General features: G+C 42.2%; 1 protein-coding gene across 1 annotated transcript in view; it reads right to left on the reverse strand.

Annotated features, from left to right (window-relative positions):
• Positions 1-406: 406 nt before the first annotated feature.
• MB21D2 (Mab-21 domain containing 2) overlaps positions 407-15728 on the reverse strand; it is a 103964-nt gene continuing 88642 nt past the window's right edge. Inside the window, exon 2 of the mRNA XM_006200953.4 lies at positions 407-3464. Coding sequence (XP_006201015.1) covers positions 2200-3464 — 1265 coding nt within the window. The 3' untranslated portion in view covers positions 407-2199. The remainder of the gene's footprint in view (positions 3465-15728) is intronic.

Here is a 15728-nt window from a genome sequence, read left to right on the forward strand (position 1 = left end):
GGTACTCACAGCAAATTCCTAGTGCCTCCTCTTCCGTATCCAGGGTGCGTGCTGCTGCCCCAGCATTCCACGCTAGGATCCTGAGCATAACCCTGACTGGAGCAGCTGATACTATATGCCCAACCCCTAATTTATGACTGTGGCCAGGGAAATGGTTATGTTGACTGGCCTACACCAATCAGGGTGCATCTCTGGAGCTGGGGATGAAGTCATTTGTCAAGGATGCAGATTACACGCGGGATTGGTAGATACTAATAGGAAAACTGGAGAAAAGGCTGAATAACTGGATCACCTGGCCTGAAAGACAACAGCAAGCCATAGGCTATATTTACTGAAAATTACTGTTGATATTACTAAATAAGAAAATGGTTTCCAGATTACAAACTAACAAAAAACAACAACAAAATTCCAAGGCCAGTATGTTTCTTTTATTATCATCATTTTTGTATTCGACTTAAGGTGGTTGAATGATTTCATTTTCACTGATAAGCATTACATTAATTCCCATGCAAAAACCAAGACCGCATATGCCTAATTTCCATTGGCCAAAATCCAACCTGTGAGTCTGGACATTCAAGAGCCAAATCGAAGTGTTGCTTGGCCTTTCCAGTTGCAGACATCACGGCCATCCTTGGAGAGGCCGGCAGGCCCCTGACCTCCCAAACACTACAGTTGGCCATGAGTCCGTACCAAGACAGAGAGCCGACGTCCTGCAGCACCTGACCCTGGCGAGTAATTTCATCCGTGAGGACAGGACACCTCTACACCAAGGCTGACACTCACAGTTAGTTCCTGGTTCCCACTCCACAGCAAAACCTGCTTCTGAACAGGCATGGTATCTATTTGGGGATTATTACTAATTTGTCCTGCCAGTTTTCCTCAAGACCCTCAGTAGAAGCAGAGACTTTACAAAAAAGTTTACCTCTATAGCTTCAAAAGAAATACAGTTGACCCTTGAACAAGGTGGGGGTTGGGGCACCAACCCCTATGTGGTTGAAAGTCCATATATAACTTTACAGTTGGCCCTCTATCCATGGTTCCAAATCCATGCATTCAACCCATCATGTATTCAGACTGTAGAGTTCTGTAGTATGCATTTGTTGAAAAATCCATATATGAGTGGTCCTGTTCAAGGATCAGCTGTACATACAAAAGCAACTACTTTATCAAGTACATATCTTCCCCAGCTTCAGATAAAGTCAGCTAGCAGGTATAAAGCTTTAAAAACTTCTCTCAGTAAGACAGGAACCAGGAATATCAAAGAGGGCAAAACAGGACCCCACAATTAAAGGAGAACTAAACAAATGCAAAAAATCATTCTATTGATTAAGAGAAATGGGCTAAATGAAGAAATGACAGCATTTCAACAGTGGATGTCAATTTATACTGAAACACACGCATTGGGACTCTGACAATGGCAAAGATTTCATTAGTGCAAATAACAAGTATAATGGTATGTTCTTTAATAGGATTTAAATAAGGCTTCAAATAATTACACACACTAAAACTATCATTTGGAAACCTTAATTGTATTTGGAAGGTTGTCGAAGACACCTTCCAAACCATTCAAAGTTCTGATTTGAGGACAATTACATTCAATGAAGTTGCTCCAAACACAATTTGTAGCATTACCAAAGTCTACATTGTTTGGCGAAGACTGGGAAACTACCCTGGCCACTGGTCAAAAGGAAGAAATCCAACTAACGTACCAGGCAGTTCCCAGATTCAGGTGGTTTTCAAATATCTGTAATGATGAACGCTCATTTGAGAAATGAAGACAAAAAAAAAAAACCCCAAAAAACCCAAAAAATAAGAGAATCCTGAAGCATCAGTACGAGACTTGTTTCCCCACTTCCATTAACAAATTTGCACAAAGTATGAAACAAAAAAAGCAAGAGAATTCATGGGCTTTGTCATCTATGGCTCAAGTTCTCCTTAAAAAACAAACAAAAAACCCTACTAAAACAAACAATGTGACAATGACTACAAAAAAGTAAACAACAAAATCAGAGGCAGAATACGAAATAGTAATATTCTGTTTCAGATCCTGCATCATCCTGCAGAACCAGGAAACTTAAAGTGTGTTCTTAACAGATCCAAACCTGGCTGGATGTGTAAAAAACGGAAAGAACGCATCACAAACCACACTACAGAACAGGAGAGTTTTAGAACCGGGGGGGAAAAAGGCAGCAAAGATGCTCAGAAAAATTTATCATCGATTCTGAAATGGGGCCGTGTGACGTCATCAGGATTAATAAAGACGGAGATGGACTTCCCCGGGTTCTCAGTCACTAGCTGCTGCAGTTTTTTGGCTAAGCGGTCGTCGGGCTGGTTGGGGTCCCCTCCATCAGACTGCGGAGAGGGGATGCTGGTGGTGCTCCCTCGCCTCTGGAGCTCCAGCGTCAACCGGTTGGCCGCCTTGACGTGCTCGATGGCGGTGCGCAGGTGCTCCGCCGGGTCTGAGCGGACGGAGGAGAGCTTCCGCGCGTGGAGCATGACCGTCTCCTCTGACAGGTGCTCCAACATGTTGCACTGAGGGATGAAATAATTGGGGCACATCTTGTTGACCAGACAGTGCTGCAGGTCATCAATGAGGCCCAGCAAAAAGTGGGCTGCATAGTCTTCTTGGGCCAAGTAGTTGGCAGGAAGTCTGTCGCAGGCCCAGAGCATCATGCTCCGCAGGTGATAGGGGCTGATAGCCTTGGGCCGGGACAGGAGTTTGATGATGATGGCTTTGCAGGCCTGGTAGGCCTGCATGAGGCTGCTAGAGATGCACTTCTTCAGCTGCACCTCGCTCCTGGCAAAGGACAGCCGCCACTCATTGTCCTTCTTTCCCTTGTAGGAGCAAGCAGGCACCAAGTAAAACCCACTGATGACCTCTTCCTCGGTGATCTTCCCATCCCAAAAGTGGTTCTCCATGAGCCAGCTCTGGGCCACTGCAGGCCAACCTTTGAAAGATACCACAGGGACAATATCGTACAACATGCGACTGCTCCCCACACCCAGAATGATGGAGATGATGGTCCCATTCTTTTCTACCTTTTCCACCTTTGGCATCCCTCGCTGGGGTTTCTTCTGTATCTCGGACAGGACAATGCTGATGGAGTCATAGAACCAGTCAGCCACTTTGGTCGGGGAGAAGAAGTAGTTGGTGGCACCATTGATGTGGTCTACGATGGTGCAACAGTCTTTCCATTTACTGATCGTCCCCTCATCGAAGAGCCGAAGGCTCAGCCAAGAGTGGCACAAGGCTGAGTGGCGCATATCCAGCGTCACAGGCTGATTACGGTCATGCAGCTTCAGGGCTGGCACCAGAAGGGTGAAGTCCATATCGTAGTCGGTCCCTCGGGCGTAGACATTAAGCTCATCTAAGTCCAGGTCCACCACACCTTCCCGGACTCCTCCGGAGAGCAACAGGTACTCATTGGCCACTGGAAGTTTTTGGTCCAGCTTTTGCACCATTCCTAGAAACAGAGCGAGAAAACAGTTAGAGGAGGCACAGACATAGCGGGGTTTTATGTATCAATGCAGAATGTGCTGACCTTCCAAGAGCCAGGAATCACTTTCACTACAAAACCAGAGCTCCGGCTGCTGCGGACACCCAGCTAACAGTACTCTGTTCATTCTCCTCAGTGCTAGAACCCATCCTTTTCCAACAGGGAGAATTAGGACAGATTCTTCTCTCACAGTGGAAGCAGCATCATTTCCAGTCATAACCCAAGGCTCCTCTTCCCCGAGTCATCACCTCGGGTACTGGCATTGGCTTTAGTCACCCAGTAAAAACCTCAGTGAAACCTTACTTGCCTTTCTATTGCCACATCCTATCTACGAACCTGTGCAACACGGCTCCCTCCTTTCCTGTTCTCCCTCTCTGCTGCCATCATAAACAGCCTGGCTCTTCTCTTGCCAAAGCAGCCTCCCTCCCCCAGGCTCTCCCTGCTGAAATCTTCCTCTATACTGGTGACTCTCAATGTGGGCTGTGGACACTGAAACACTTTCAGGGGACAGTGAGGTCACAGCTCTTTTTATAATAATACTAATATATTATTTGACTTTTTCACTTTGTTGACCCTTGTGCTGACACTTAATGGTACAAAAGTGAAGGAGGGCAAAACTGCTGGTGCCTTAGCATTAGTCAAGACAGTGACACAAAACTGTACTAGCAGTCATTGGATTCTTTTTTTTTTTTAATTTTTTTTTCGGGGGGAGGTATTTAGGCTTTATTTATTTATATATTTAATGGAGGCACTGGGGATTGAACCCAGGACCGCGTGCATGCTAAGCACGCGTTGTACCACTGAGCTATACCCTCCTCCCTCGTTGGATTCTTCATTACTGACATGCACTGGCATTAAGAATAATAATCCAGTTTCACCTGCCATCCTTAATGGAAAAGAAAACTGGATTAATTTGATTGAATCTCAACTTCCAAACCACCTTTCTAACATTCTAGGTGACGAGATGAGAAGTAACCATCAAGCATTTCTGCCTCATACTGAAATACGAACGCTGTCTTCAAGAAAAGCATCATGTTTAAGTTGTGCCCTAAATTAGCTGCTTCCTTCGTGCAACATCATTTCTAACTTAAAGAACACTGATAAACTGTGGGCATTCAGACTTGGGTATTGGATAGACATTTTCTTAAGAAATGAACCAAATAAGCCTGCCTTCACGAAAACAACTAAAATCTTTACTGCTAATGAAAAAAATTGGAGCTTTCAAGAAAAAAAATGTAGAAAACTCATCTCCCGCACCACGAGCTTAACATCTTCCCCAACTGTATACTTTTCTGATGAGATGGATGGTGATATAACCGATGTGATTTTTGATGATACTGTGAACTCTTTGAGAATGAGAATCATGTCTCAAATATGTATTAAGCAGGCATAGGGGTCTGTACCCAGTAGTCACACAACTGAAGCTAAGACTGAATGTCAAAGGAAGAAATTGATGAAATCAATTGGCTTAACTAAGGTTTAGAATGTATCTGAGATTCCCTGTGGTGTAATAAAGGATTCTTTTAAATTAAAAAAAAATAGGCTTAACTATGAAGTACTTTAATAAAGATGGGGCGTTAATGACTGTTCCATGAATAACATGAAAATTTACCTTCTCTGATACCTGTCTTTTTATTATATATTTACCTCTGCTTCATTATCTGACAAACTACCAGCATCACCCTGTGGCTTATTTAACTTTTCTTGAAAGATCAGAAGGAACTACCACAAACTATGATTCTATTGTTCACTGCAGTTACTTTCAATCAATATAGTTTTCTATTCATAAGGCAATCCCAATGCAAATAAATAAACCACATATGTGTTTATGCTACCACTGTATCTCAGAGTTGAACACTCATTTATGAAAATGTGCTCTTTTCCATTCTTTAAAATCCTGTTTTCCAAACAACATTAATAGTAAGCTATCATTTTCTTTTTAAAGCAATCAGTTATCCAACATTAAAGAGTCAATGATTCATCACAAAGAGAATCCAGTGTACCCAATTAAAAAAATTTTTTTTAAATCTTTTGCTATTTCTCACACTCCCTGTGCTGTGATGGGGCACCCAGATCCCTCTTCAGTAAAGGACTGCTTGTCTCAGCTGCTAGGAATGCTGTTAGTACCACCCCATAAAGATTGTCTTGCTGCCAAGGTCATGTCCCGTGGCTTGGGTTAGGGTGGGAGGTACACATCCCACAACTGATCAGGAAGTGTCTAAGTTCAGGATACTCTGAAGAGTCATTTGAACCCAGAGTTCCCAGTGGGGTCCGCGGAGGTTGACACTGGACCTGCAAGGAAACCTGACTTCTCCATCCGCTTGATCCTGCTCCCGCCACCCCCCACCACCTTCCACAGGTGCGGATCCCAGGGGAGCTCCTTAATAAACACCCTAACTCTACTTCAAGGGCTGCTTCTTGAGGAATCCAATCTAAGATACTACCCAAGCAGCCTTCACTGCAAATCAGCACGGATCATTTATTTTCCTTTTAGAAGTGGTTTTAAAAGCCAATCTTAGCAACCAGAGTTGAAAAATTATCATCAACACCAAGACAAAAGATTCATTTCCCAGTTGTCATCATGTTTCAGCATTAACCTCATCTTTACAAAGTAACAGCTACTCCCATCCCAAGTATTAGCTGCAGCTTTAAAGGATGAGATTGAACTCTTAGAATCCAGAGTAGGTTGTGAAAATCAACTATTTTACTATTTTAGAAACTCACATGTAGGTACAGATAGTTTCAAAAGAAACATTTGATAATGAAATAATTTACTCATTATTTCATATACTATTTCATTCCAGCATTTGGAGTGCCACAGATATACATGAGGAACCGTGAAAAGCTAGGTTGGAATTAGTCAGTAAGATCTGAATCAATTAGCAGTAGTATTGTTATACGTACACTACATCACTGTCTGCTCTTAGGCATAAATAATTCAAAACTCTATACATTGTTTTGTCCAACTGGCTCTGAGCACACCAGCCAGGACCTGTCTATACAAGTAGAATAACACAGGCAGTAATGCGCTGCGGATAATCTGTTTACAAACATGCCACTGAACTTTGCCTTGGATTCCCACAATTTTGTTTGGAGAGTGATGGGTGAGAAAAAAAGCTAAAATTCCCTTCTGCTCTCTGCTGGATTAAAGAAGAAGTTTTAGCGTGTTTTTGCTTACTGGTATATACACTAGAATAGTCCTCTTTCCTCCCAATTGCTGCTTATGCACCTAAAAACTTGGCCCTTCTTTCAAAAGAGCCATACCAAGTATTTGGCTAAATTCTAATGTTCAGGAGTTAGGGTCATGTTGGACAATTTTTATTCCTTTTTTAAAAAGGGCAGAGCAGTAGAGAGAATGTGGCTGAGGCTCATTTGCTAAGCTCCTAGGAGTTAAGAAACAAAGTCCCTGGGGCCACATTGTTCCGGAAGCTGATCCCCTGAGACCTCCACAGTTACATTCAGCCTGCCTAAGCCCATTAGCCTGCAGTTTTACAAGTTATTTGGTAGCACAAATTGGAGCCTTCCCCAGCATGATACAAACCCAAATGCCCTCCTTCAAAACTTTCCTGGGCTAAGTTTAAGTGAAAATCAGCTGACATCAGCTAGCATCACAGATGGGTTGCCAGGCAACTAAAACACAGCCAGGGGCTGAGACGGAAAAAAAAAATTCAACTGTACACTTGGGCTGTAGGCATCGGTTCCAACAAGTGCCATCTCTGAACCGATCCAAGGATTTTTGTATAATTACAGGATATTTTTGTGATAGCAAGTGTCTCCGGCTGTTAAGCTATTAGCAAATTATCCAAAACCATGAGTGGGAACAAAAGAAAGACTGAACACATACCACCGAGCTTGTCAGCGGCAGAGAAAAGGAGGGATGGAGAAATACAGCTCATTCCCTTGGGTGGGTCTCTTCTTTTCAGGGAAGCACTGGCATATGATTGCTCTTAAAAACACAAAGTAAAACTGCCTCCTGGCTGCCTCTCTTGGAACTGATTCTTTGATTTCAGTTTATTGCATAGTTTCTACTTAAGACCTTAATATTACTATTTTAGATCGGTACTGGGGCCGCAGTTTAAGGATTGACTTCCAGGTCATCCATCCACAATCAGTTCTTTGCTGATTGTCTTTAGAATGTCAAGTAACTCTGTCCCTGACTTCCTTATCTCCTAGTGAATAAAACTGTATCACATTCTGCTGAATTCAAATTACTAACCTCCATCACTCAAACATATAAGGCCCCACGAGTAACACCAGAGCCCAAGAACTAAGTATCATTTGTCTTTTCTCACCTTCACAGCTTTACTCGAGTACATATATGAGTATTCAAGTAGGGTGTAATAAATACTAAGCAGATAAGTGAAATTAGCACTTGGATAGATTCCTTAAAAAAAAAAAAAAGAACTCTTAACACTGTTGAAGCAATAAAGATTATCAAAGAGGTAGAACTTTAATGTCTTGTAATTAAAGCTGCAGAATAAATTGTATCTCTTTCTACGTCTTTGACTGTGTATATAAAAAAGATTTCTATGTAGATAAAATTGACCTGAATATCTCAATAATATTCATTGTTTTGTAAAAAAGTGTTATCTTTTTCACTTCAACTCACGTGGCATGCCAGTAACACTGCCTCATCATGGCAGTGATTCTTAATGGTAGGACGGGTACCAAATGGGATGGTTTTGACAAAGCCCTTCTGTGATTCTGATACATTCCCTAGGGTAGCAGTCTCTTTGGTTGCTAATAAACAATATAAAACCTTCCTATAAAAATATTGATTTATGCTTCAACTATTTTTGTTAAGCTTACTCAATATTCTGAGCAACATTCTGAGAAGTAGGTGCGACCACCTTCCTCTAACAAAGTCACCAATCTATGGGATTTATAATGACTTCCATTTGGGGAGAGTTTTCACATTTTCTTCATTCACAGCCAAAAATCATCCATAGAAGTTCCTGACTTGACAGGTGAAAAACTGAAGTTCAGAATGGAGGACTAACTCAGTCAAGGTCACACAGCCCTAGTGACAGACGAACAACATTGTCTTATTCCCACAATCGTTGTGAAGGTCAGGATGGCACGTGCATACTGTGATCTGTCTGACAACGACCTGACCTGACACGAATGCAGGATGGCTGGGAAGGGAAGTAGCTGAGGTCTCAAGGCCCAGTGCCAGCTTTGCACTTCTGTTGGTCAAAGCTTTAGTGTGACCTTGGACAGGCAAGCAGAACATGCCTGATCATCCACATTTTTCGGAAGGAGGAATGCACCTGATCTGTCTCACAAGAAGCTATTTATATTCTCAAATAAACACTCTAAGACACAGAAAATACAGAAGTAAGGCACCAGAGGAGCTTCCCAGCTTTTCAATAATCTGCTTAGTGATCACTAATATTATCACATAATATGTTTTATAAGTCAGAATCTGTTTTACTTGGCATAACTTCTGAGACAGCTGCATGTAATTTGATTTAAACCTTTTAGAGAACTGATCAATCCATGTTATGGGAATGACCTATGGACCAAATATATATAGTACTAGGAATGATTCAAAAGATGCCTCCTCCAAGAAGTCTTCCTTGATTGTTCCTCATTTTGACACTAATATTGTATGCAAGGACATTGAAGTCGGAGGAAGACAGTCTTAGGTTTGACTCTTGGGTTTGTCATTTCCTACTTGTCAGCCTGACAAGTTAATTTAACCTAAGCGTCCAATTCCTCATCTATTTAAAAGGAACAAATAAAGCCATAAAACTGCACTAATAGGGTTGATATGAAATGTCTAAGCACATAGTAGAGGCTTAGCTCATTTTCCCCGTATAGTCTTCCCTTTCTCCACCATCTATAAAACTGGATTAGCCAAACACCTATTCCCCAGAGCTGATAATCTACCTAACATCTCTAAGCACATGTAAGGCATACAAAACGTGTGATATGAAGGGAAACAAAGGGAGTATCCTCTCCCGCAGCCACACCCAGACTGAAGCGAGCCCAGGGACGCCTCCTCTGGTGGCTGCCGCCGTGCAGCCTGGCAAGCAGAGGGCGGGCTGGACCCCAGCCCTTTCTTGTGCCCTCAGAACAAGTGCCCTGTAAAACCAACAACCCACACACCCCTGTGCGGGGTCCTGATCTGAATTCTTACCTTTGCACTTTCTATACCTATAACCGCAGTGGGCTGTATTCATCGTCCCACTTTAATGAGATAACAACATAAAGCACTTGGCAGAGTAACTGGCAAAGAGGGTCCTTAAAAGAAAGACGCTGTCACAGTCAATAGCACTTGGCATAGTAACTGGCAAAGAGGGTCCTTAAAAGAAAGACGCTGTCACAGTCAATAGCGTCCATGAGCCCCTGTGGCCAAGGTTTCCTTATAGCTTGGCTAACACAGACCTTGGGGTCAGAAGGCGGCTGCTTACTGAGCGCATCGTCTGGTTCAGTCAACTTGAATACTTCATCAACCATAACCACGGGATTTTGAAGGTAATATGGAATAGTGTCAGCATATCTTTATAAAATCCTTTACTAATAATCCAAAAGTCAGGTTGCGGGGGGGAAAAGCCTCTCGAATCTTTCATTGTTTTCTTTCTTAAAAATTAAAACTAAAGTTCTAAAAATTGGTGAGCTTTGCCAAAGTTTACTCAGCTATTTTGAACAGAATGAACATGAGTTACACCTGGATTCAAGTCCGACTCATCCAGGACCATCATAATTAAGCACTCTGGGCTTCAGTTTCCTTAAATGGAATTGGGGAATAACAGCTAAAAGTTTGTTGGGTGGCTACGGGGATAAAATAAGAAAATACACACCAGGTTACTTAGCGTGTGGTCTGGTACTTACTTGGCAGTCAATAAACAGGGTTCTGGGCAGGTGCATGTACCCACATTACCAATATACTTTTCCCATCTAATAAGTTTTGCCCTTTTCTACTTTTAGGTCTTAGGCTAGTTTAAAAACTCGTGGTTTCTGCCAATGAGGGCTTATTGGCAAGACTCAAAGGAGTGTCTCATTAGCCCCACCTAGCTGCCTCTCACAGCTACGACAGGGAATGAAAGCTAGTTGTTAATTTACAAAAGGAGTGATCATTTTAGATGGCTCATTCTTGAAGGACAAAAACAGTAGCAAGTGAAAAGCAAGAGTGATGCCAATACGGTATCAAATGGCTACATAAAAATACAGAACTATATCAGTGATGACCAGATTACCTCTCCTGATCTTCAGAAGCAATAACCTTCTAATGGACATGTTCAGAATTAAGTCAAATGGACCCTCATTCAGCTTTGCCTGTGACCCAGCTGAGTCTGGTTTCCATTTCTTTCTCATTTGGGGATGTACAGGAAAACTACTTACTTACCCTGAAGCTAGAAAGCTGGGTCTGATAGGGGGTTTAATAGGGGGTGCGGTCTAAATTTTGGAAGAGGAATAATGATGGAAGCCAAGTCTGAGAAATTGCAAGGATGGAGGTAGGATTCAAAACTCAGGTTTGATTTATTCATACACATGCCCCATAAGCATCAGCGCCTCCTCTGAGCCAGAAGTACACGAGATACTGAAGACCCAATGGTGGAGAGAAACACCCAGTCCCCACTGCATAATGCTTGTCATGGAGTGAGAAAGCCAGACACACTGTATCAATCAGCATAGATGCAGTTGTGCTGAGTAACAAACCTAAAACCTTAGTGACTTAAAAACAACAAAGTCTTATTGTTCATTCAGGTTACACAACCATCAGGGGTTGTTGGCTGGGGCTCTTCTTCCTTCATCCAGGACTCAGGTGGAGGGAACGACCCTCATCTAGAAATTTATGCTCCCTCTACTAGAGGAAAAGATCCCTGAGGATCTCTTTTCAGCAGCTAAATGCTCTGATCTGGGAATGACAAATACCATTTTCATTCACACACCCCTGGCCAAAACGAGTCACACAGCTCCCCCTCCCCGCCAACCCCAGGGAAGAAGGCACGGTTCTGCCTCGTGCTGGGAAGGCGGAGAGCCAGGAATATCTGATACGTGGCACAAACAACTCCCACGCTAATCAAATGATCACACGCTAATGAACATGTAATTACAAGCTGAGAGAGTAACACTGAAGGAAGTGAACAGAGGTCCTAGCCAAAACAGAAGAGGGCAGAAGTGCAAACTGTTTAGCCTGGAGGATGGCAAATTAACGAAGGCCATGGGATCCGCTGTCAAATATTTGATGAGCTGTCCCGCTAAAGACGAAATGGACTTTATCTACATGATCTCAATCAGTAGAAGGTGTGTAGAGAGAAAAAAGAATAGTCTAATCTGTAAATGAAAGTCCCTCCTGTCTGGCAGAGTTCTCTAACAGCGCTGCCTGTGGAGGGGGTGCATTTCCTGTCCTCAGAGGTGATCCACCAGCCTCTTCAGCAGGGATGAAGACTGAAAATACAAACATGTGGTGGAGTCTGAGCATTGATGTCTGGGGCTGCCCATCACCACAGCCTACCACCGACCCCAGACAGCCAAGACACAGACTCCTGCCACCACCTGTGACCGTCCAACGTGGGCCCCGTCACAGGCGCAGTAAGATTCCAAGGGAGCATTTCGCCCCACTGCGGGCTACCGCTCTTCTCTCTCGTCTGGTTTAGTCTGTGTCACGTCTCATCTGCCGCCCAGGTACAGTCACGTCCTCCAATCAATTCTGCCATTTTTAAAAGGAAAGATCACAGTACTAGCAATAAAACACAGAAACAAAAGAAGGACTGACTTTACAGAGCACATGTTCGAGGTACGTGCATTTCAGGTCAAGCGCCCTCAGAGAAGGACACAGCTTTCTGACTCTACTGTGCATTAAGGCAGAGGCTGAACGTCTCACCCATGCCATTTCATTCTATCCTCTTGGCACTTTCAAGGAGGTAGTCTTGTCCCCATTTCACAGGTGAGGAAATCAAGAAACTTAACAGTCAAGTAATTGTTCATGGCCCTTGAAAATTCAAGCTCATTCCATATTCTTCTCACTAGCCCACGATGCTTTCCAGCATTAAAAGGGCTCTCCGAGAGAATAAATACTTTAACACCTTTGGGCATTTAAAATTGCCATGTGAAACACTATCAGAAATAGGGGAAGCTTACTTCTCTATCTAAAAATAAAACAAATTCTGTCTTGGAGTAGGATGATTTTTAAAGCAGATTAAAAGCTTATTTTAGCCATCCCTGGGGAATGAAGTATTATGAGCAAAATGGGTCAAGGATTATAAGAAAGACTATAAATGACTCTAAAAAAAAAAGTGAATAGTGCTGTGACACACAGCTATGTGTGCATGCACATGTGTGTGAAGCAGACTCAACCCCTAGACAATTCTAAAAGAGCATTCCACAGGTGGTTTTTTCTAAATTGAAGTATATTTGATCTAAAATGCTGTGTTAGTTTCTGGTATACAACATAGTGATTTAGCTATATATATGTGTGTATATATATATATTCTTTTTCAACATAGGTAATTATAAGATATTGAATATAGTTCCCTGTGCTATAAAGTAGAACCCTGTTGTTTATCTATTTTATAGAGAGTAGTTTGTATCTGCTAATCCCAAACTCCTAATTTATTTGTCCCCCTTTCCTCTTTGGTAACCATGTTTGTTTTCCATGTCTGTGAGCCTGTTTCTGTTTTGTAAATAAGTTCATTTATAACTTTTTTTTAGATTCCACATATCAGTGATATCATACAATATTTGTCTTTCTCTGTCTGACTTACTTCACTTAGTATGATCACAAGTGTTTTAATTATAGCAGCATCCTTGGAATTCTTTCAAGCCACCAAGACAAACTCTGAAAATGTCCCTATATATTCAATGCATATGCATAGTTAAATTTGCTTATTTTAATCCAACAGCAAAGCCTGAATTTTAAAGTCATATCCCCTAAGTTTCTACTACTCGACTGGGGAGGCAGACAGAAGGTGGCCAAGAACATCATTACCAAAGGAAATACTAACCACAAAGCCAGAGGCTCTTACTGAGTTCTGAAGCAAGAAAGTCTTTTTCCTTTGTGGACAGAGCAGAATCTATCAGAGTTTCTTTTCGCCTCTGTGCAAAACTTAACTCTGCACACTGAGCCACGGGGAAAGAAACATGAAGAATTCTGTGCCTTCTCTAAAACAAGACAAAACAAAACAAAACCAACAAAAAAACCCAACTGTATCTGCAATAAGAGACATTCCCCCTTGTGACCCAGCAGTCTGAGAAAATGTCACAGATGATTAAAAAGGGGCCCTATTAGCTGGGGTCTCCTCTACACTCAGAGTTGCTACATTAGCTCAAAGGTAATTGCAATTTATATAAAGAAGTCCCATTGAAAGGATTTCAGATGCGTCATTGGCTAGCAAAAATCCTGTCTTAAAACTCGTTTACTTTGGAAATTTTCAAACATACAGAATTGCAGAGATCACAGTATGATGAATCGTCAGGTGCCCGCCACTCAGCTTCATCAGGCTTGCCATTCTCGTTTCACTTATTCCCTCATTTTCCGGTTGTAATACTTTAAAGAAAATCACTTCTAGATATTTCTCTGACAAAGCCCTTTTTAAACTGTAACCACCATTCTTGTATCTAAAGAAGATTAAAAGTAATTACTTATTATTACTCTGATTGACTTCACTTGATTTTACCTTTCTCCTAGTGCGTGTGTGTGTGCTCGCGCGTGCGCGTGCAGCAGTGCTGGACAGGTTCATCTCTGCTCATAATTCTGGATGAAATCACATCACCTCCGATGTGTAACTGGCCATGAGAACAGAAGCACAAGCCAGTGACAGTGAATGGTGTGTTATTCCCCACGTCAAGTTACAGATCTAGCACATGTGTCTTATGGAACTAGATCTGGGCCCTGTTCTCAAGTTGAGCTCCTCAGCCTTCTCTGATCAGTGAGCCTGTTGTCCAGGGCATTTATACAGGTAGCACTTTGTCTATTCACTTATCCCTTTGTTGGTATTCAAATTCTTCTCATTTCCCAAAGGGCATTTTAAAACTGCTTCCAACACCTGAGAACTTTGGAAAGATGGAAAGTCGCTCATATACTTAGAGACAGACATCTCTTTCTCAAACTACAAACAACAGCAACAACAGAACCCAATGGGGACTAAGGATTGAGGAGAGAAAGTAAAAAAAAAAAAAAAAAAAAAAAAGGTAAGTTTGTCTTCCCAGTTTACTGTAGAAACCAATTTTCAGAGAGGAGCTTTAATCAAGTAGACCCACCTTATTCCTGTATAAAAAGTCTCAAGACAAATTCAAAGACCAAAATAATATTTTCTTTCAGCCTCTGTTTGGGATCATTCTGCCTTTGTTCCTCTAAGCTGCATGGGAAAAATTCTAAATCACGAATTTAACCTCTCCATTCATCGCCCTCCGCCCGTCCTTTCTTTAGTGCAGTGCTTATATCCATTGTCAGCTCTTTGTTAACCTGTTGGTGTCCCTCTGTCTGATGACCTGTGCATCTCCTAACCTAACACAAGTTCAACGCATGTCAGCTGATGAATAATGAAACAGATGGTACTAACTAAAGATAGGGTCTACTGTCAGAGTGAGGTACTAGGACGGACAGTGTCAGGTTGACAGACATGATGAGACACTCCAGAGCCACTATACTTGCAAGCAAGGGACTCCTGTTACACACGCAGCAGAGATGGAAGGGAAAGCTAGTAGCCTGTTAACAGCTGACCGTGAACTATATGGTAACTACCCAAAGGCATCTCCTCTTGCTTTCAGCCAGCAATCTTAGCCAGAGATTAGAAGGAAGGCTGTATCTAGTTACAGTGTCATCTAAGATCACAGCCTAATACCTGATTTTTAAAAAAAGATTATAACTGCATTTTTCCTTTAATGCACAAGAACAGACCAGGTAAATGAACAGATTCCACCTTACTAAGTAATTACCAATAACTGCCAGGAGATGGCGCCCACACTGCATTCGCTTACTAAGAGTTCCTGGATCCAAAGTCATAAAATCCTCCAATGAAAGCTCTGGAGAAATTGAGGCTTAGCAAGGGGCTAAGACTTGATGAGATGACATTAAGGTACCAATAACGGCTTGTCTGCCCCGAGTGACTCAAAACTTTGTCTTTTGGTCTCCCAGAGGAAATCGCTTGGTTATTCAGGAGCTGACAGAATCCATCTAGACGGAGCCCAGACTGAAAAATGCTTTCTCTGGTCAGGCAACATGATTATCAATTGATTCTTAGAGCATACTGAAGACCCTGTCACAAAGCACAGTGTTTCAGC

The sequence above is a fragment of the Vicugna pacos genome, chromosome 1 (assembly GCF_048564905.1).
Source record: "Vicugna pacos chromosome 1, VicPac4, whole genome shotgun sequence".
Lineage (NCBI taxonomy): Eukaryota > Metazoa > Chordata > Mammalia > Artiodactyla > Camelidae > Vicugna > Vicugna pacos.